Genomic DNA, 22,110 nt, shown 5'->3' on the forward strand with positions numbered 1-22,110 from the left:
CCCGATGCAGAACATAAATTTCTTCAAATATATTTTATTGAAAATTCTGGTGAAAAAGTAGATCAGCGATGTGTAAACAATCCATCGGTCAGAAGAGACATTGTGGAGCAATTGCAAAACTTCTTACACCTGAATAATGAACTGGTTAGAATGTTTAAAAATGCACTTGACCGCATGCCAACCGACGACCTCAGAGTAGTAATAAGAGCTGATAAAACTCCAGCAGGACAACACGTAAGAAGATATAATGCGCCAACGATCGATGAAGTTGCCGTAGTTGTTGTTGGAGACAATTTGGAGTCACGCGATATTGTGTTACATCTGCGAAATGAACAACTACAGCGAGTGAAGGAGACACATCGATCATATGATGCATTGCAATATCCATTAATAATTTGGCAAGGGGAAGATGGATACCATTTCTCAATCAAGAAGATCAATCCCATAACAGGTAAATCTATTTATTAAATAGTTTGATAGAGATCAAAAGTGTTCAATATCCACAAATATAAAACATCTATCTATATATAAAACTTACGAGAACTCTACCCACAGGTACTGGAAAAACATTTTTGATGTCGTTAATCATGGCAACTATCCGCTCTGAAAACCAAATTGTATTGGCACTCGCTTCATCTGGTATTGCTGCAACTTTACTGGAAGGCGGTCGAACGGCACATTCCACCCTTAAATTACCACTGAATTTGGCAGTCAATGAGCATCCAATGTGCAATATTTCCAGAAATAGTGCAATGGCGAAAGTATTACAGAAGTGTAAGCTTATCATTTGGGATGAATGTACTATGGCTCAAAAAAAGTCTTCAGAGGTGTTAAATAGAACGTTACAGGACTTGCGCAACAATGGAAACCTTTTCGGTTGAGCCATGATTTTGTTAGCCGGAGACTTTCGGCAAACTTTACCAGTAATACCACGATCGACTGCAGCGGATGAATTAAACGCGTGCTTGAAGTCGTCAAGCATATGGGCACATGTGCAAACATTAAAATTAACTACGAACATGCGGGTTGCTTTGCAGAATGACCGCTCAGCTGAGGTTTTCTCAAAGCAATTGCTAGAAATTGGGAATGGGAGAATCCCTGTAGATGTGACTTCCGGCCAAATTTCATTTCCTGCGGATTTTTGTCATTTTACTGAATCAAAAATAGAACTTATTGACAAGGTATAATATTCATTTACAAATTTGTGGTACATAAATGTTAAAAATGCTTAAGAATCACAAGAATTTGTAAGGATGTAAACGAGTTCAACATCATTATTCAAAGTGAAATTGCTGGAGATATACAATCTTACAAATCGGTCGACTCAGTGACGAGTCAAGACGATATCGTCAACTATCCCACCGAATTTTTGAACTCTTTGGACTTGCCCGGATTGCCCCCTCATGATTTGCAAATGAAAGTGGGAACAGCAATCATAATGCTGCGTAATATCAATCCCCCTCGACTATGCAATGGCACCAGGATGGCAGTTACAAAGCTGATGAACAACGTCATTGAGGCACTAATTTTAAAAGGAAAGTACAAAGGTGAAGTCGTTCTAATTGCGCGCATCCCGATAATTCCTACAGATTTGCCATTTGATTTCAAAAGATTGCAGTTTCCTGTGCGGCTTGCATTCGCCATGACCATCAACAAAGCCCAAGGACAGTCATTGGAAATTTACGGAATAAATCTAGAATATCCTTGCTTTTCGCATGGCCAACTATACGTAGCATGCTCACGTGCCGGCAAACCATCGGCATTGTATGTATATGCTCCAAACGGCAAAACAAAAAAGCATTGCAATGAAATTTGCATATAATAGTTATTCCACTGTTGTTAATAATTAAGATTTAGTATTTGAAAAATTTAATAGAACTGAAATGAAAACTAAGCCTAACCTCAACAAAATTTATGGAAGTGATTCAAAACAATTTAATGTTATTAACAGGCAGTACGAAGTCTGCCGGGTCAGCTAGTAACAAATAAAAATTGACTTTCAGTCGCTAACCTAAATTTTGTAAGTAACAATAAAAGATTTTTTTTATCGTCATTTTAACGCTCTTGGGTCATTCGTGACTTGTCCGAGGGTGATATTTTAACTCGTGAATTTGGCATGAGAGGTATGGATGCTAACCACTACGCTGGAGTCGTCCCCACAAGAAAAGATTGTAAAGCTTGTGTTTGACACATAAAACCTGCAAATTTAGTTTTGACAGAGTCGCAATGAGCTATTTTCTGATCGCCTTTTCTCGATGAGTGAAGAGCGAAGAGTGGGTGAGATAACTGACAAAATCGCTTATTGCGACTCTCATGTAGCAAAATTGGCAGGTAGGGTAGAGCGCTACTTCGTCGTAATCGCCCATTTCCGTTCTATCGATCAGAAAAGATCAATAATATCAATGATTTCACCGTGCACAAGTCAATAATAGGTTTGTTCCGATGCGTTAGTTCATTAGCTACAACATAAATCATAACATGGTACTGGTAGATGGATTGATCTAGGATTGTTTTAAACTATAGTCACTTGAAAGCTCTTGGGTCCTTCGTGACCTGTCCGGGGAGAAGATTTGAACTCGAAACTTTAGCGTGAGAGATAAAGATGTTACCCACTACGCCGGGGCCGTCCCATTCTATACACATTGTTATTATAATTATGTCATTCCTTGGACCAAATTTTATAAATATCCAATATTGTGCATTACTTCATATTATGTTTTATAATGTGTAGTTTAGAATCCATCTGGTGCATTACTTGTGATTTGTATTGTTTGCGAATCATCTCTTTCTGTGAGTGAGCAGGCGAATCAAAAGACCTTTCAAGACACAGGCGAAACTGTCCACGCTTCATATTTGTATTGGTAGGCTGTATTGTAAATGGTTCATTAAATTGTTTTGCATTGTTATTTCCTAATGATAGGATTTACAAATGTCATTTGATTGCCCCTCAGATTTTCCTAGAGTATTTAAGAGAAGCAATTTTATATATGTTATCAAGTTTACGTTTCACCTCCGACCAAGACAGGAAGCCTCTTGGAGGCAATAAAATAGTACCAATTCAAAGTGTAAAATGTGTTTATCATGGTGTCCTGAGACGTCCAATATCCAAATTTGCTGATCTCCACAAAACACAACGTAGGGCCACATCCTGAACAATACAGTCAGAAATCCTTATTGCCGGTCTAACGAGGGCGTGAATAAGGAACCGCGAATAAGGGTACCCACAGCTTATGGGATTTTCACTAATGGGGGCTGTGGTGGAAATTATCTCATTTGTTTCAATATATAGAGCTATACTGTCTTCGACAAAGCTGTTGTACTGAGATAGGCCAACAAGCCTGTGTCATTGGGTTCAGGTTTAATTGGGAACTACGCCGCTAGAGGCGCTTCACTTTTATGTTACTTATGACGGGTGCTATAATATATGGATCTTAGGTCCAACATACAATATTTCGTGATCCTGGCCATATAGAAAGTTGCTATCTTCAGAAAATTTGAACAAGTGACCAAGTTCTTTCGGAGACTGGTCATATTAGTTCAGAACTCTCTCACTACACAGCGCTAGTGTGCACATGAGCTTCCTATATAAGCTGTATCTCAAAATCCTGGCCATATAGAAGGCCACTGTCTTCAGCAAAGTTGTTCAGGCAACCAAGTCCTTTCGGATGGTGGGCATAATAGTTCAGAACTCTCTCACTACGTAGCGCTAGTGTGCATGTGAACTTCCTATATAAACTGTATCTCGAGATCCTGGCCATATAGAAAGTTGCTATCTTCAGCAAAGTTGTTCAGGTGACCAAGTCCTATTATTTAAGAACTCTCTCACTACGCGGCGCTAGTGTGCACATGAACTTCCTTAATATGTTATTTCTGGAAAGCTTGTCCATATAAGATGCAGCTATGCAATGTGAGAACACGAAACGGGATGACGTGTAGAGAGGCTGTAAATCGATTTCGGACGCCATTTTAAAATCCAAGACAGCGGTCATCGATTCAAGAAAAACTGTAAAATACCCTACAATATGGGTATTTCCGGAAAGGGAATGACGTGTAGAGGTCGGAAATCGATGCCAGACGTAATTTTAGAATCCAAGATGGTGGCCATCGGTTCAATAAAAACTGTCAAATAGCCTACAATATGGGTATTTTCGGAAAGGGGTTGACGTGTTGAGAGGTTGTGAATCGATTTCGGACGCCATTTTACAATCTAAGATGGCGGTCATCGATTGAAGAAAAACTGTCAAATACCCTTCAATATGGGTATTTTCGGAAAGGGGATGACATGTATAGACCAGAAATCAATGCCAGACGGCATTTTGGAATCCAAGATGTCAGCCACCAGTTCAAAAAAACTGTCAAATACTCTACAATATGGGTATTTCTGCATAGGGGATGACGTGTAGAGACTGTAAATCGATGCCAGACGCAATTTTGTAATCCACGATGGCAACAATCGGTTCGAGAAAAACTGTCAAATACTCTAAAATATGGGTATTTTCGGAAAGGGAATGACGTGTAGGGGACGAAGGAGGAGTTTTGCGCAGCCAAGAACATGAGCTTCAAGGCTTTGCTGCTCCTTGATAACGCTCCGTTGCATCCGCCCACCATAAGCAATCCCACCATAATGCTTCTATACATGCCACCAAAGATCACGTATTTGATTCAACCCCTTGATCAAGGCATCATCACAAATTTCAAGCTGAAGTATGTCAAGAGAAGCTGCAGTTCTATTCTGGAAACAGTCGAGAATGAAGGCCTTTCACTAGCGGATACACGAAAGTAGTTTGGCATCAAGAATTGTTTCGACTGCTTGTATTTGGTTCTAAAGGACATAAAACGAAGCACGTTGGTAAACTGCTTGAAGAAAATTCTTCCGTCGTATTTCGCTAATTCAGAATGCAATGAAGACGACAACGAGGATTTGCAGATCATGTCCGAAATTCAACAAAGTCACGAAAACTTTGGTGCACCGGGTATAAGAAACACGCCCGGATAAAAATAACAATTAAATTACAATAAAATACCAATAAAATACAATAGATTCTATTGTTGACAAATAATCTTATTGTAATTCTATTGTATTGGCCAGATAATCAAATAGTCACCACAATAGGTTTACAACAAATTCTATGGAATCAAAATTTTGCACAAAAAAAACAATAAAATGTATTGTTATGAGATCAAATTTGTTAGAGAAAAAATTGATTTTTTTTATGGCTACGGTAACTAACAACCCCCCTTTTCTATTGTAAATGTCTCATAAACAATAGATTATATTGTACATAACAATAAGTTCTATTTTGTTTTTATTGTTTATAACAATAACATTTATTGTTGCTACAATAGGTTTTATTGTATTGTAACAATAGGTTCTATTGTTTTTGTATGGTAAATTTTTATTCGGGCGGTGAAATCAACGAAATCATAAGAGATGCACCGGCTACAGCAGATGAAATTGTTAGCAAACTGGACCCATCTACAATGAATAAGATTATATTTTCATCCCACCACGGCAGAAATCGAGTTCAAAATAAATCAACTCTCCGAGTTCGAAAGCTTCTAAACATTGGACAGTAATGTTGAACAGAGTGCAAAAATGCAAGATTTGCTAAAGAATGTCGTTGCCATCTTGCTCAATGATACGTTTTACACATTATACAAATTATACGCAATATGCTTGGTAAGCATTATTCAGAAAAAATTAATGCGAGGCAAGATTTTCAGCGCCACAATACCCTAAAACATTAATTAGATCAAATTTATCTTCCTAATGGATTATCGCCAAACCTACCCCGTAAACGGTCAACGTTATTTGTGCTGAACTGATACGAGGCTGTTCATAGCCACTAAATGTCCATTCGAAAGCCAATTGCCACCATTTTGGATCCTAAAATGGTGACAGACATCGATTTTGGGCCTATACACGTCATCCCCATTAAAAAGTTTACGTTAAAGCAAAGACCACCATCTTCAATTTCAAAATGGCGGGTGGCATCGATATCTGATCTCTACACGCCGTTACCTTTCCAAAAATACCCATATTGTGGAATTTGAAAGTTTTTATTGAACCGATGCTCGCCAGCTTTGATTCCAAAAGGGCGACTTGAATCGATATTTAGCCTCTACACGTCATCCCCTTGCCGAAAATACCCATATTTTAGGGTATTTGACAGTTTTTATTGAACCGATAGCCGCCATCTTGGATTCCAAAATGAGGTCTCGCATCGATTGTCGTCCTCTTTACGGAAATATCCATATTGTAGGGTATTTGCCAGTTTTTCTTGAACCGATGGCCACTATCTTGGATTCTAAAATTACGTCTGGCATCGATTTCCGGCCTCTACACGTCATCCCCTTTCCGAAAATACCCGCATTGTAGGGTATTTTACAGTTTTTCTTGAATCGATGACCGCCATTTTGGATTTTAAAATGGCGTCCAAAATCGATTTGCAGCCTCTCTACACGTCATCTCTATTCCGTTTCGTGTTCTCACATTGCATAGCAGCATCTTATATGGACAAGCTTTCAAGAAATAACATATTAAGGAAGTTCATGGGCACACTAACGCCGCGTAGTGAGAGAGCTCTTAAATAATATGATCACCATCCGAAAGGACTTCGTCACCTGAACACCTTTGCAGAAGACAGCAACTTTCTATATGGCCAGGTTCTCGAGATACAGTTTATATACAGTTTACACAGCCCGTATTAGTGAAAATCCCATAAGCTGTGGAAGTCCTTATTCGCGGATAGCCCAGCAATAAGGATCCGGAAATAAGAGATACCGGCAATAAGGAATCCGGCAATAAGGATTCCTGACTGTACAACTTGATTTGAAAGTAATAAAGTTGTAAATGTAGGCAGCTCATGGCAAGCAATCAACTTAAGGGATTAAACTTACTCCCCATAGTCAAAGGCAAAAAAAAATCAACAATCGAAAAGTTGTTCAACACATGGTTCCAGATTTGTATGCAGTGTTATTCTTGATACGACTTAAAATGAGTATAGTCATACCAAACGATTAAAATTTGTTAAACTAACGGTTTATTCAATCCCACTTCTCTCTTATCTTTTTTGATAATTGAATGTGTAGGTGTGCAAAATATGCTCATTAAGGTACTTTATTTAAATAAAAATTAAGGATTTTGACAGGCCACCCCCCAGTTCGATTCATAGCCAGGGGATATGTACCTGTCCAAAAAATTTATTATTTGAATTTTGTATGGAAATTTCGAAGGCACAGGTTCATATTTTTGGGATATGAATCGAACTCGAGCGAGGCCTGTCAGAAATTCATCCTTTTTTTCAAATTGAAGCACCCTTAATTTGAATGTTCAATCGATGCGTAGTACAAACTATCCTTATAGTGGGGTTCCACGGTACAACTAAATATTCATATTACCATCAACCTTAGCCGAAAAAGGCTCAAGCTCCGTTTTGTTAACTTTGGCTATTGCTATTTAAATGTTTCGTTTAGAGCGATCAAGCGAACAACCAAAAAATATAAAATTCATATCCATGGTGAAACGATAGCTGCACCATGATCCAAAGGAAAACAAGCTTTTACACATTGCCATAGCATTGAATAAAACTGCTCTGATGAAGCTGTGGGCAAGAGTACAGACCGACGGTTTTCATAAAGTGCTTATCCACAAAAACGAATACAAACTATAAATCGATAGCAACAACAGCCCGTCCAATATATATTCCCGATATTTGCATTTGCACTTCCATTGTCAACTCGAGCCAACACACAAAGTCTATCCCCACAATGGCAGTCAGTGTAGTTGGGTTTAATTTCCATGCGCTCCAGTAGGCGCCTCGAATGCCACCCACAACGTAGGACTCTGGCAAACAGTCACCAGGGTAACAACACATAACAGCTTTTGTGTAAATGTATGCATGTACCTATGAGGACAGCCAACTGGTTTGTTTTCGTTTCATTTAATTCAATTTAGAACTTTGCTACTCAGAACCAGGAAGCTGGACTTTGCCGGTCGGGAGGCCATCGGTTAGTGGATAAATTGCTGGCGAACCGACCAAACCTTGCCCTGGTTTTTTTAGCTTTATTTTGTGAGTTCCAATGAAATTAAATTTGATTCTTACTTCTTTTTCAACATAAATGCACCTGACAAAATTGGACTTTGGCAATAAGTTTAGGTGGGACAGTTCATTTTGGGCTTCATTCGTTATCGAAATATGTGAATCACTGCGAACGCACCAGTAGGTTAACAGTGCAAATAGAAATGTAATTTATGGGATTTGCTATTTAAATGTGAATTGCACTCTATTCTGTCTGTAAAAATGATTGAATGTAAATCGAAATAAAATTACGTTGTCTGTACCCTGAGCCTATATTCAAATTACCGTGAAATTTCAATAGTTTTTTTTTTTTTTAATTTCAAATGTTTTGCAAATAAAATTTAGCGGACTTCACGGAAAAATTAAAAAAACAAAACAGTGGCATTTCACTTGTGGGCAGGGGGCCTGTGAAAATGTATCCATGAAGTGGGATATTTCGATGTTTGAGATGTTTATATCAAAAGATCTCTAACGAAATACGATGCTGCTTCATTCAGCAAAGATTTTCAGGAATACAAGGTCTTCAAAACTGTGGATCAGTGTTGGCAAAATCAGAAATCAATTGATATTTTTCCGCTCTCATGCGCTCGCAATATTGAAACAAAATGTCATGTTTGATATTGATTTTACAAGCTCCTTTGATATTGCGAGACTATTTGCAACGTGCAAACATCAAGCTGAGAGTTGATTCGACACAAAAATGATTCCGTTGCACATCGTTTTCTTAGAAAGAGAAAGTATAGTTTGCTATCTCTTTTTACTCTTCACCGATGGCAGACACGAAGTGACTCTTGCCAGCCGTTATGGAAGTTTCGGTTGCATTCGGGTGTAAAGCTAAAATCATGAAACTCAATCTCACCACAGTTTGTTGAGATTTGCAGCTGGTGAGTTTTGTTAGCTTGATATTCCGAGCTGCGATATCACAGCTTGCAAAATCAACCGCAGTTGTTTGCTTGTTGATTTTCGTATACGAAAATCAAGCGTGATCTTGGGCGTTGGTGAGATTTGATTTTTTGATATTTTCCCAACACTGCTGTGGATAGTATCCCAAGTAACAATTTTGTCTTAAGTCTTGTAGACCATGATTTGATATTGAAGAACGGTTATTACGCATATTACATTATACAATCAAGTTGCGCTATCTTACATCTACAGATCCTGCTCATATGGAAGCTTCTTGTCACATTCTAGGGTTAACAGCTTCACTCATCAGGTGGCTTTACATCTTAACTAGATAGAATGTTAGAGTCTTTGACAAAGTTGTTGAGTTGATCAAGACCAATTCTAGGGTAAATAACTCAGTTCAAAATTCAGTTCAGGTAGCGCTAGTTTGCCAATCCCTTTAAATTTGATTTATATTGACGACATGACTAGATAGAAGGTTCCTGTCATCAGTATTGCTGTTCAGATGGACTACACCTATTATATGGAATACAGTTCAATCCATAATTAGAAGCGGCACTTGTGTCACAGACAAACCGACATGACACTTAATTCTGACTTATGCCTGAAAATCGTAAGCGGCCGATTTAAATTTGCAGTGATCCGAACTGTCAAATCCATAGGATTTTTTGATCTAGATAAAAATAATTTGTCCAGAATAGATCAGACACGAACCAATTCACAACTTTTGCATGGGGGTTTATGGCTTAGCCAAATATTTTCTGCGTACACTTAGGCAGATGTCAGTAGTGTGCTTTGGTCAGAAATGTTATTGTTTTTGCTATGGTCATTCATGTTGGTTTTTCGGTGCTAGTGTGCCATTCATATTTAATTTGCTTTAACTTAACGTTTTAACTAGATAGAAGGTTTCCGTCATTAAAAAAGTTGTTCAGATGATCAAGATGTATTCTATTGGCAAACTAGCGCCGCCTGGAGAGTGAATTCTGAGCTGAACTGTTTACCATAGAAAAAGTCTAGTCTATATGAACGACATTGCCCAATACGGGAACCTTTTTTCTAGTCAAGATGTTAAGTTAAAGAAAATTAAAAATGAATGGCACACTAGCACTGCCTGGTGAGTTCCCAAGCAACATTGCAAGTTTTATCAAGGTTTTATAGCATTCTACAAGTCTAAATCATGGTCTTCAGAACCTTCATAAAACCTGAAATGTTACTTGGGTTATGTACTGATATGTTTACCATATAATACATCTAGTGAATCAGAACAACTTTGCCTAAGACGAGAACGTTCTACCTGGCCAAGATGTTCATAAAATGCCAATTAAAAATTAATGACACACTTGAGCCGACTGGTGAGTGGATTTAAAACCGAACTGTTTACCGTAGAATAGGTCTAGTATATCTTAACAACTTTGCCGAGAACAGAAACCTTCAATCTGGTCAAGATGTTAAGTTAAAGCCAATTTAAAATATATTGCACACTAGCGCTGCCTGGCGAGTTAATTCAGACCTAAATTGTTTACCATGACACAGTTCTAGTCCATCTGAACAACTTTGCCGAAGACAGGAACCTTCTATCTAGTCATGGTGTTAAGTTAATAATTAATGACACACTCCCAAGCAACACACATGTCCTATAACTATTTACATAACTTTTATATGACTGGTTTTGGTTGTATAGCAGTTTACTCAACATCAATCTATTAATTTGTGTTACTTGTCTAGTCCATCTGAACAACACTACCGATGACAGGAATCTTTTATCTAGTCATGACGTTAATATAAAGCAAATGACAAGGGAATGGCAAATAGCGCCACCTGCTGAGTGAATTTTGAACTGAACTGTTTACCTTAGAACACTTCTGGTGAGTGGATTCTAATCCAAACTGTTTACCTTAGAACAGGTCTATACCATCTGAACAACTTTCCCCAAGTATTTCCTAGACGACATTGTGCTAGATGTGTTAAAAACCTTGGTTTTAAGTCCACAGTGACATTCCAATAACAAGGATGCAGACGTTCCCAACGAGGTAGGAAACCGTCGGAATCGTTTGAAATCTCCGTCTAAATTGTCTAGAACCTCTTAGTTAGGAAAGTAATAAAACTCCACCACAATACTCTGGAATCTCTTTCGTCGAAGTCGTCTGAAACCAGCAATCTCCATTGAAATCGTCTAGAACATCCCCGTTGGGAACGTAGGCAAACTACATTGAAATCGTCTGGAAACTCCTCCGTCAAAATCGTCTGGAATCTCTATCGAAATTCTCTAGATCCTCCTTTATCAGGATCATTTAGGTTTTAGAACCTGCGTTAATAGCACCTGAAATCACCACTAAACTCTTCTGGAACCTTCTCCGTCGGTAACGTCTGGAACCTTCGCTGGTGGCATTTGGAATTCGCCTGTCGCATACGTCAGCAATCTCCACCGAGATCGCCTGGTAACTTCTCCGTTAGAATCGCCTGGAACCTTCATAAGATGCCTCTGAAATCCCCTATGAAATCTTATGTAATTTCCTCCGTTGAAAACGTATTTAATCTCCGTCGATACCATCTGGAACCTGGAACCTCCTCCATCGGAATTGTCTGGAACCTTTATTGGCGGCATCTGAAATCTCCACCGAAATCGTCTGGAAGCTGCTCTGTCGAGAGTGTCTGAAAATTTCGTTGTAACCGTCTGGAATGCGTCTAATTCGTCAGCAAACTCCTCCGTCGGAATCACCTTATACGTTGGCAGCACGGAGTTTTTCATCGATATCGTTGGTATCGTCAGTATACTGGAAGTTCCGTTGGAATCGTTGGAACCATTGTTCGCAGCATCATAAACCGTTTTTTACGTCAGAAAAATCCGTCGAAATTGTCCTGTATTTCCACAGAAATTGTCAGGATCCTCCTCCGTCAAAATCGTGAGCAAACCCCGTAAAAATCGCTTGAAATATCTGTTGAAATCGGTCGGGAAGCTCCAAAATTGTTTGGTATCTCCATCGAAATCATCTGGAAACTCCTTCGCCAGGAAAGTCTATAAGCTCCGTCTGAATCGTTTGAAATCTCTGCTAAAATCGAAAAAGAACCTCCTCCGTCGGAAACATCAGCAAACTCCGTCAAAATCGTCTGGGCATGTTCATTGGCATGAAATCTTCACCGAAATTGTCTGAAACTCCGTCAAAATCCTATGAAATCTATCGAAATCAAATTAAGCTTTCGTTGGCAGCATCTGGAATCTTCATCGAAATCTTTTAAAACCTCCTTCGTCGATAACGTCAGCGAACTCCGTCAAAACGAATGGAATCTCCGTTAGAATCAGTTGGAACCTTCTTTGGTGACATCTGAAAATCTCCGTAGAACTCATCTCAAAGCTCCTCCATATTGTTGTTAATTAATTATTACGTCTACTTTGCAACATAATAAACATGTGTAATGATTCTGAAGGATGCCACAATGTCATGTTAAAATTTACGATTTTTTTTAGCATTTTTTTAACTAGTTCGTTTATTTGGAAGGCTCAATCGTGTAAGCTTTACCGAGCCGATAGTTCATTGTTCTTTGTATGTAACAAAAGTTCACTTAATTCTATGTCTAGTAGGAGTTGGGCCGAATACTCGCGGCTTACTCGAGGTTAGAGAGGTACATTGTCGAAGGATAGAATCAGGGGAGGAGCATGGGGGTAAGGTTTCGTTGTCGCCAGTATGAATGGTAGTGCGGTTCTAGTTTCGTCTGGAGTATGACCGGCTATGGTGACCAGTGGGCGACGATGAGACTCATCGAGACGGGGGGACAAGACAAACAAAAACTATTAAAGAGAGACAAAAGACAAAGGAATTAAATTCTTATACTAGACATTTGAAGAAACACAAAAAGCGACTGCATATAGCAGAAATCGCGAGTTCTCAACACGTCTCTGATAGGAACAAAGAGTGGTCTTCCTTGGGCCTCAAGGGTATTCAAAAGTCGCTCTCTGGCGGCGCAATTATCCGTACATTGCCAAACTGCGTGATCGATGTCATCGTAACCGTTCCCACACCGACAGATGTTGCTGTCTACGAGGTTTATTCTATTAAGATGAGCATCTAGCGAGTAGTGGTTGGACATAAGTCTACTCATCACGCGAATAAAGTCACGATTTAAACTCAAGCCTTTAAACCACGCTCTCGAAGAAACATTAGGAATAATTAAATGTAACCACCGTCCAAGATTTCAATTCTCCCAATCGGTTTGCCAACTCGAAAGGGTACTCTGACGCACTTAGTGGTAACATTTTTTTTTTTAGCATTGATAATCAACTTATAAAAATGTCTGCCTGTATGGAGTTCAGTCCTTTACGGTACACACATACAAAATACTATTTTGTTCACGGGATGGAGCAACGTAAACAAACATGTCATGTAAAATTATGTGTTCCGAACCCGGAAAATTTGTAACTTGAGGAATAGTATGATCAATTGAAGTGAAAGCCACGTCTTTTAAGGTCCCCCCCAAACTGGCGCGTTTTTTATGCCAGCGTAGCGGTAGCGAATAAATCGCGTTAACCGCGGTAGCCAAATTTGCCTGGGTGAATACACCGGAGCGGCAGTTTTTTCGCAGCGCCGTAGCGATCATGAGCAATGGATTCGTCGTCGGATGAAGAAGAGGAGCTTTTGCTAGTTTCTGTACGAGCAGAGGAAAATGCATTCAAGTATTTTGGCAATTTCCTTCATTTTAGTGATATTTGTTTACTGTTTTGTGTGATATCACAGATTTCTCATCACTGGTGATCACGGAAGCTCATGGAATTTTAAAGAAAGTTTGTCAATCTTTAGAAAATATTACAAAACTTGACTTCCCCTGGAATGCATATCATCAGAAAAATTTGCAGATCTTCAGGAAATTTCATAGACAGAACATCAGGAAAGTTCGTAAATCATCAAAGAAATTCAAGTTGAAGAATGAAAAACATATTTTCCGAGGAATTTGTGAAGTTTAAGGAAGTTTATAGAACATCAAGAAATTTCGTAGAACTTCAGGGAAATGTGAAGAACTTAATACCTGTGGCGTGTTGAGCTGTTGAATATTTCCTGAAGAATGATCATACTGAATTCCTGGGTGTTTACGATAAATTCTGAGCATACTGATATCTTTTTAGATTTTTTCGAAGAGTTTATTGATTTTGCTCTTAGTATTCTCCCGATATTTCAGATGAATTATCTCAAGAAAAAAAATATGGTTCAATGTTGGATCTAGTATTTTTCCACGAATGTAATAAATAATGAAAATTCAAATGTGGAGTCCTAAATAAACCGTTATATATTTTGAAGTAGCACCCCAGTAAAGTGCTCTAAGATGCCATGCTTGTTGTGGGATAAAACAACGTTATACGTTATTATTTTTTTCAGTAGCTCCAGCATTACTTTAAATAAGGTCTCTCAAGCAGAGAAGAGAGTGAAGGTTGCATTCTATGATAAAGCAACAGGCAGTTGGTTCATATGACAGCGAAGTAGGGAAGGAAGGGGTATAACGACCATACGCACCTCTTTGTTCTCCAATTTGGAGGGCAACCCTAACATAAAATTATCATGCATCATCATTATGTAGTTTACAGCGTGTTCGTTTTTGATGCAAAATAGAATATTACGACTTTTCTCAAATCAAACGTTTGGTTTCTTATAAATAAGTTACATAGTACAACATTAATTGAAAATTAGGAGGATTCAATTATTGAATTTCAAAGTCAGAGTAAAAGCTCGTATGAGGCATGAGGCAATTTGTGACCTCAAACGAATACAATTTATCATGTGACACCTCAAATCACATTAGAATTTAAACAATTGTTCCCTAGGATCCAGTCAATTACCGGAAACCCCTAGGAAAGTAGTTAGTTTTAGACTTGGATCAAAATCCATTATGCGACGATTCAAATCACATGAGAATTCATTTACTTCCTCTATGCTCTGTTTAAGAAAGTTGTGACTAGGAAAGTAAACAGAAAATTATGTTGCTGCGTTCGAAGGAAACTGTAATCTAACCGAAGCATAGCTGACAGCCAATTCAGGAAACAACTAGGTCCAACCATGATACAAATATAAATTAGGAATTTTGATAAATATTCAAACTATTCAATAAAATTAATGCAATAATAGTCTCTTTTAGTGATATTATACTGCACAAAAACTTTGACTCGGATGTTAATCGAAATGCATATTAAGATGTACTAGATATGTTTTACAGAATATCATCAAAATGCAGTCATGAACGAAGTTCTTCTCAAATATCATGTCTTTTTCTCAGGTTGTCATTATAGGAGGGGGGTGGTTGTCAATGTAATTACGACGTAATTCACCTATAGGGAGCTGTTCATTGACTACGTATACAATTTTGGGGATTCTTCCCCCCCCCCTCCCCCTGCAAAGACAAAAAAATTAAAATTTGTATGGGCCGTGGATAATTGCTATCACCACCTCCCCCCCCCCCCTCCACCAACTGTCTTGCGTTCTTAAAAACGAAGTAAAGGAACAGTGTTTACATCTGTGCGGATTTGCTAGCGCTAGTGTACTACCCAACTAGCATATGCTGATAGCCGCTGATGCCCTGCTTACATTATGCTGGCTGCTTTTTTGCACAGCGCTAGCAAATCCGCATAAATGTAAACACCAAATTAACCGCTGACTTGCTCCTGCTTGCTGCAGGACCCAGTGCAACAGGACCCAGTGCCACGCCATCTTAAGCGGCGATGAACAGAGGCACGATAGCAAGAAAATTGAAAAAGTATTTATTTCAGCAGAATCGTTAAGTAATATCCTATCGATTGGTGTATTTGTATTTTAATTTCATCTATAAATGACAAAGTTGCCGGCCCCGGTGGTGTAGTGGTAAGCGTGACTGCTTTCTAACACCCCAATGGGTCTGGGTTCAATCCCAGCCGAGGTCGGTGGGATTTTTCTGAGGCATAACAATCTCTGGTCACGTCTTCCTTCGGAAGGGAAGTAAAGCCGTTGGTCCCGGCCCATGTGTGTTGTGATTGGGTGCGATATCCTACGCAGGTGTGGAAGCTGCCTTCCTGCACATTCGATTGTCGTCAATGGATGGCAATCGATGTCCGTCGGTGATTGGCACTAGATTGCGGAACAGAGACCGACGTTAAATAAAGGAAAGAAGAAGAAGATAAATGACAAAGTTACAAGCGTTCAAAACCTAACACTTTTTTACCATACATATTTTTTGATTTGCACCCCAGTATAGGCGACAAAGACGTAGTTCTACGTCAAAAATAAGTTCGGCTAAATGCTTCTCTGGAACTCACCTTTGAATTCATTTGTCATATTCATAAAAAATGCATGGAATTATTCTCAGAACTGAATTTATTTCTAAAATCACTTTGGATTTTCTCCTTCCCTTGGAATTCAACTTACAGTTTCTAAATTCTCCTTATAAATAAATGTAGTTCTACTAACACATTCCTTAGATATCGCATAAAACATGCAATTGTACAAATCGTGGGTGGTCAACTATCATCACAAATACCTTAGATTTCTCCTCTGGAAGCTTATTTGGAGGACAGTGAGATTATAGCAGTTTACCGATCTTTGTACAAGTTGAGCGAATTCCAAGTAGGACGGCCGTGACGTTTGTTTTCTCTGTCGCATTTGAAAATTTGGAAAAATTTAAAATTAATAATTTATGTGTGATAGCTTGCCCCTGTGTTACATTTATACTTGGGTGCTGATCCGGTCAACAACTACCATAGATGGACCTGAATTCACCAAAGTCGAGAATCAAGATGTTATTTTCACGAGCAGCTCAATTCCTGGCGCAAATGACCAATCATCAGCAGCGGAAGATCTTCCATTCGGAACACCGTAAGTGCGCGTACATCGACGGTCTGCAGGACCTACAATATCCCCCAGCTTGTTCCTGGAGCCGCTGTCAAGCCACCAAACCCCCAACGTCCCATCGTTCAGTGCAATCATGTTACCGAGGTAGGACTTTCAAGTGCCAGAGAGAAGCTTACAGCTGACAAACGGCAAATAGAAATCGGGAATTTGGCTAACATTGGAGGCATTCGGTGAGATCCTTCCATTACACTGTATTTTATATACCATTCATTACATTGCATATTACTGTTACATTCACTCATAACCTAGCTCGGAGCGTTTGGTACGGTATGAAAATTCACGAAATGCATCGCAGTTTAGATATACCGTGCCAGCACCATATTTGACTCGTTCCTAATGATGACGCACTCGTCTATTTTGACAAGATATTTTTTTAAACCTTGTAACACCATCATCCCCCTAGAGCACTGAAACTAATATTTGCAGAAGTAACATTTCAAAAATAATTATTTAAAATAGTCGTACATTACGGAGTGTGTCGATTTAGGAATTGCTTCGAATATGGTGCCTCCATGGTTTAAAGGGTGATACGGTCAAAATTTGGTCAATATCAACTTGACGTATTTCTTTCAATTTTGCATTTAAAAAACCTGAACACCCCTCATTTTGAAGGTGTGTGTGTGTAGAATGTTGCTCCTATTTTGATTTTGGAATTCACTCTTCAGTTGTCAAAATGCCGTCCAAGCAAGAAGAGCAGCGTATCAAAATTTTGCTCGCGCATCGTGAAAATCCGAGCTACTCGCACGCAAAGTTGGCAAAATCGCTAAAAGTTGCCAAATCAACCGTTACAAATGTAATTAAAGTGTTTGGGGAACGTTTGTCGACAGCCAGGAAGTCTGGATCGGGGGGAAATCGAAAACCGGAAGCCGCTGAGACGACAAAGAGAGTTGCCGGTAGTTTCAAGCGAAACCCTAACCTCTCTCTCCGAGATGCCGCAAATAAGCTGGGTGTATCGTCTACAGCCGTGCATCGAGCCAAAAAACGAGCCGGACTATCGACTTACAAGAAGGTAGTGACTCCAAATCGCGATGATAAACAAAATACGACGGCCAAAGCGCGATCCCGGAGGCTGTACACGACGATGCTGACGAAGTTTGACTGCGTGGTAATGGACGACGAAACCTACGTCAAAGCCGACTACAAGCAGCTTCCGGGACAGGAGTTTTATACGGCAAAAGGAAGGGGAAAGGTAGCAGATGTTTTCAAGCACATGAAACTGTCAAAGTTCGCAAAGAAATATCTGGTTTGGCAAGCCATCTGTACCTGTGGCTTGAAGAGCAGCATTTTCATAGCTTCCGGGACTGTCAACCAAGAAATTTACGTGAAAGAGTGTTTGAATAAACGTCTGCTGCCTTTCCTGAAGAAACACGGTTGTTCCGTACTGTTTTGGCCGGATTTGGCATCTTGCCATTACGGTAAAAAGGCCATGGAGTGGTACGCCGCCAACAACGTGCAGGTGGTTCCCAAGGACAAGAACCCTCCCAACACGCCAGAGCTCCGCCCAATTGAGAAATACTGGGCTATTGTCAAGCGGAACCTAAAGAAGACCAAAAAACTGCTAAGGGCGAGCAGCAGTTCAAGGCAAACTGGCTTTCTGCAGCGAAGAAGGTGGACAAGGTGGCTGTACAAAATCTGATGGCAGGGGTCAAGCGTAAGGCCCGGCAATTCGGATTTGGAAAAGCGGAAGCCTAACTGAATATTTTTCCTGAATTTTATACTAATTGAACTTGAAAAAGAAATTTAATTTGATTTTTTAAATAAACGATTTCACCGATTTACACGCGTTTTCCATTGACCAAATTTTGACCGTATCACCCTTTATTTGAACTCGAATCCTTTCACAGAATCATCTTTGCGGCAAATGCAACGCAGTAGGCCTGGCCGTTTTGATGTTTGTGACATATCTCAGATATGCTGCAAACATCAATGTTGACAACAAAAATGATTCGGTCTTATCTAATGATTTTCCAGGATGCTTTCTCGTACTGGCTGTGATTGTATTAGATTTTATTAGATTAGATTAGTTAACCGATCTTTGTACAAGTTGAACGAATTCCAAGTAGAGTAAGGAATTTTGTAGAAGTTCTTTGAACTAAATACCGTAGAACCCCGTTAATTTGCTAAACTGGCAATTACACGACGCTCATTTAAAATTTACTTAACTGGTACCCCTACACAGGTGCGTAACGTAATTAGGCACCTGTGTAAGGATCCCAGTTAAACAAATCCTGAATGAGCACCGTTTAATTGCCATGTTAGCTATTCAAACAAACGGGGTTCTACGGTAAAAGCTCTGCTAGAATTTGGAAAATTTCGGGGGGATTCAGAGAATTTTGAAGATGTAAATATTGTAGAAATTCCAATTTTAGTCTGAGATCGAGATCAAATTGCAGGGAGCAGTAAATTAATTTTACAAGTTCAGATATCTATGAAAAACATAGTTACGAACCAATTCTATTCAGGTTTCCGTTTTTGCCATTTTTTATCACCTTAAAATCACTTTCGGTACAAAAACCGCGCGGCAAAAACGCTGCTGACAGCGAATCGAAAGCGAACGCAAAAGAAATGCTGCCAAAACGCGCGAACAGCGTCAACTTACCACCATGAGAATTGAAAAAGTGGCGAATTATTGAGGGGGGGGGGGGGGACCTTTATGCTTGAATTTTATGTCATAAGTGACGCTCGTGTATAGAAACAATGTATATGATCTTTTCGAACGGTGTATATCTATTTACTCATTGTAAATAGTCAATTAAATTGAGCTTTTCTGAACCCATGCTTTCCACTTCTCTAATTCTAGCAAACGAAGGTCGCTTGACGGAAGACGAGGCCGCGGAAGAAATCAAACGGTTGCATACTCAGCTGCAGCACCTTTACGACCGAATACCGGCGAGGGGTGTGGCCATCGCTACCATTGCTTATCTGATTGACATCTGTAAAAATTCCTCACTGAAACCACCTCCCCCGTTGGGAGCAGCCAAAGCGATTATGGCCGCACCGGACAGTGGCCAGACGCACGTAGACAAGGGCACCAATACCAACACCATCCCCAACGGGACCTACGGTAGCGAGGGGTGGGTAGGATCTGGACTGAACCAATCCAATACGCGGATCACGATAACTGACGATTCCGATCACAATAACCGTTCGATAGACAATAGCAACTTCAACTTGGACAATCTCCAGTTGAAATGCATGTGCAGCGAGGAGGAGGTGGAAGAGGAGAAGGAGCCAAAATGTGAGTGCCACAGAGGAGGGATGGCACATTCCTGTAACAAATCCGTTAGTAGTTTTAAGCATAGTGATTGCTGTGATAGTGGAAGGGAGCGTACTAGAGCGGTGCTAGTGAAGCGAAATTCAGATCAGATGTTGAGCAGTAGTGGCTGCTGTGGCAGGGATGGCCAACACGGTTCCGGTAATCATCCAGCCAATACTTGTAGTAGTAAGTTTAGTGAATTGAGTGCGAAGAATTTCGAATCTTGTGATAATCTGTTGCATCAACAGCAAAAGCAAAGACAAAAACAAATTTCCTGTGGTGATAGCATAGATAATCATTCCAGTCGGCAGCCAAATCCTAGGGAGGGTTACGGTCTAGTGACAACGACCTCTTCTCTCAGCGTAGACGAGAAGAATTTTAGGAATCTCAATCAAGAGAACTTCAACAAATTGTACGCCAGTCACAACAACAAGATAGATAGTTTGAAAGAAAACTTTCTGATGCGAACTGCACTCACCACTGCACTTCACAATCTGGAAAACGAGAACCGTTCGCGAAACCATAGACTGAACGCGGAATCTATGCAATTCCCGTCGGCAGTTGGTATCCAACGGATATCTCCCACGTGTCCTACCATACCGACCACCACCACCATTACCACAACTACCAACAATCACAACACATCGACGATTTCAACACCGACTCCATCATGCAGTTCCTCGGGAGCATCCATCACCACCACTAACGCTTCATCCGGTGGGGTGATGTCAACCGTGCCAGTGTCAGTTATCAGCAGTACTGATGCGGATGCTGCCACGGCAACAGCAGCCACCGTCGATGCGAACGGGACTAGCTCCAGTGGTCAGTCAAAAAAGAAAAAATCACCCGAGAAAAGGTTAGTTATCGATCTGAACGACAGGTCGAAGTACACCGAAGAAGTGTCCGTGTGAGATTGTTAGAACCCTAGTAGGATTAATATTTACAATTTTAACAAGAAATGACTTAACAGTACGGAATATTCATCATTATGAAACTTCACACACTTTTAGATTTTTCGATATTAACAGATGATAGTATTAATATACAGGTTACAAATGTAAAGAGATGGTTTATACACAAGTAAGTACAATCAAAACGTTGGTAGGTTTAAACGTGTTGAATTTAGCACTCGGTTTAGAAGCCACATCGCACCGGTGGTGTCGTAAAATGTTGCAATTTAAACTTCCTAGTCACGAATGTTTCCACCAACGAATCGATCGACCCAAGGACTGACTGTTTGGACTATTTAATGAATTCATAGCGGCAAGCAAATCTCAAATCAATGGCAATTGGTTTTGAATCCTAAAATTACAACCAATCAAGGCACAATCATAACAAATGTTGATTAGATCCTCGTTTGTCAGGGGTGGGTATTAAAGGGGCGAATCAGCACAAATGCCACCAAACAGCACATGGCACGCCATCCTTTCGGTATCATATTCGTAACCGTTTGAACTTACTTTTCGCAAAAACCAATTGGACAACCGGTATCTATTTTCCTGCAAACATCCCATCATTACCATAAAAATACACGATCTGGTGCCTCGGTCGGCATCGTTGGAGCAGAGCTGATTCGGAAAAACACAAATCGATTCCACGGGAATCGTAAAATGAAACAAAATAACCGAACCCCATCTATGGTAACCCATATTTCCTTTGTTTTCCGTTGAAAGCTAATCCTCCTTCGAAGCCACTTGCAGTAATTTGAAGACATTTCTGTATCAACATTTCAAAAGGGCGAAATTGCGTTTGAAAACATTTACGTTAACCGTCCATTTGTCGCGAATAAAAGTTGTAACATGCAAAGTAACGAAACCAGCAGATTGAGGGATGTTTCCTCTACCAGCTTGCATGGTTAATTTGCTGGAGTGAGCTTTTATTTGCGAGAAATCGGTGATTGAAGCCATTGTTTACAAAAGTAGTTTCGCCTTTATGAAAGGATGGTACCGATTTACTTTTACCCTTTGAGCAAACTCTTTTACGCATCACTTGTCTTCCTGGGATCTCA

The 22,110-nt window shown here is 39.8% G+C and overlaps 1 protein-coding gene across 1 annotated transcript in view; it reads left to right on the plus strand.

The window, feature by feature from the left end:
* The window catches only part of LOC135700600 (uncharacterized), a 521,944-nt gene extending 500,833 nt beyond the window's left edge, over positions 1 to 21,111 (plus strand). The window contains exon 14 of the mRNA XM_065221136.1: positions 19,647 to 21,111. Coding sequence (XP_065077208.1) covers positions 19,647 to 21,013 — 1,367 coding nt within the window. The 3' untranslated portion in view covers positions 21,014 to 21,111. The remainder of the gene's footprint in view (positions 1 to 19,646) is intronic.
* The last annotated feature ends 999 nt before the right edge of the window (positions 21,112 to 22,110 follow it).

Source organism: Ochlerotatus camptorhynchus, unplaced genomic scaffold (assembly GCF_037179485.1).
Source record: "Ochlerotatus camptorhynchus isolate MF236.1 unplaced genomic scaffold, CSIRO-AGI_Acam_v1.1 ptg000139l, whole genome shotgun sequence".
Lineage (NCBI taxonomy): Eukaryota > Metazoa > Arthropoda > Insecta > Diptera > Culicidae > Ochlerotatus > Ochlerotatus camptorhynchus.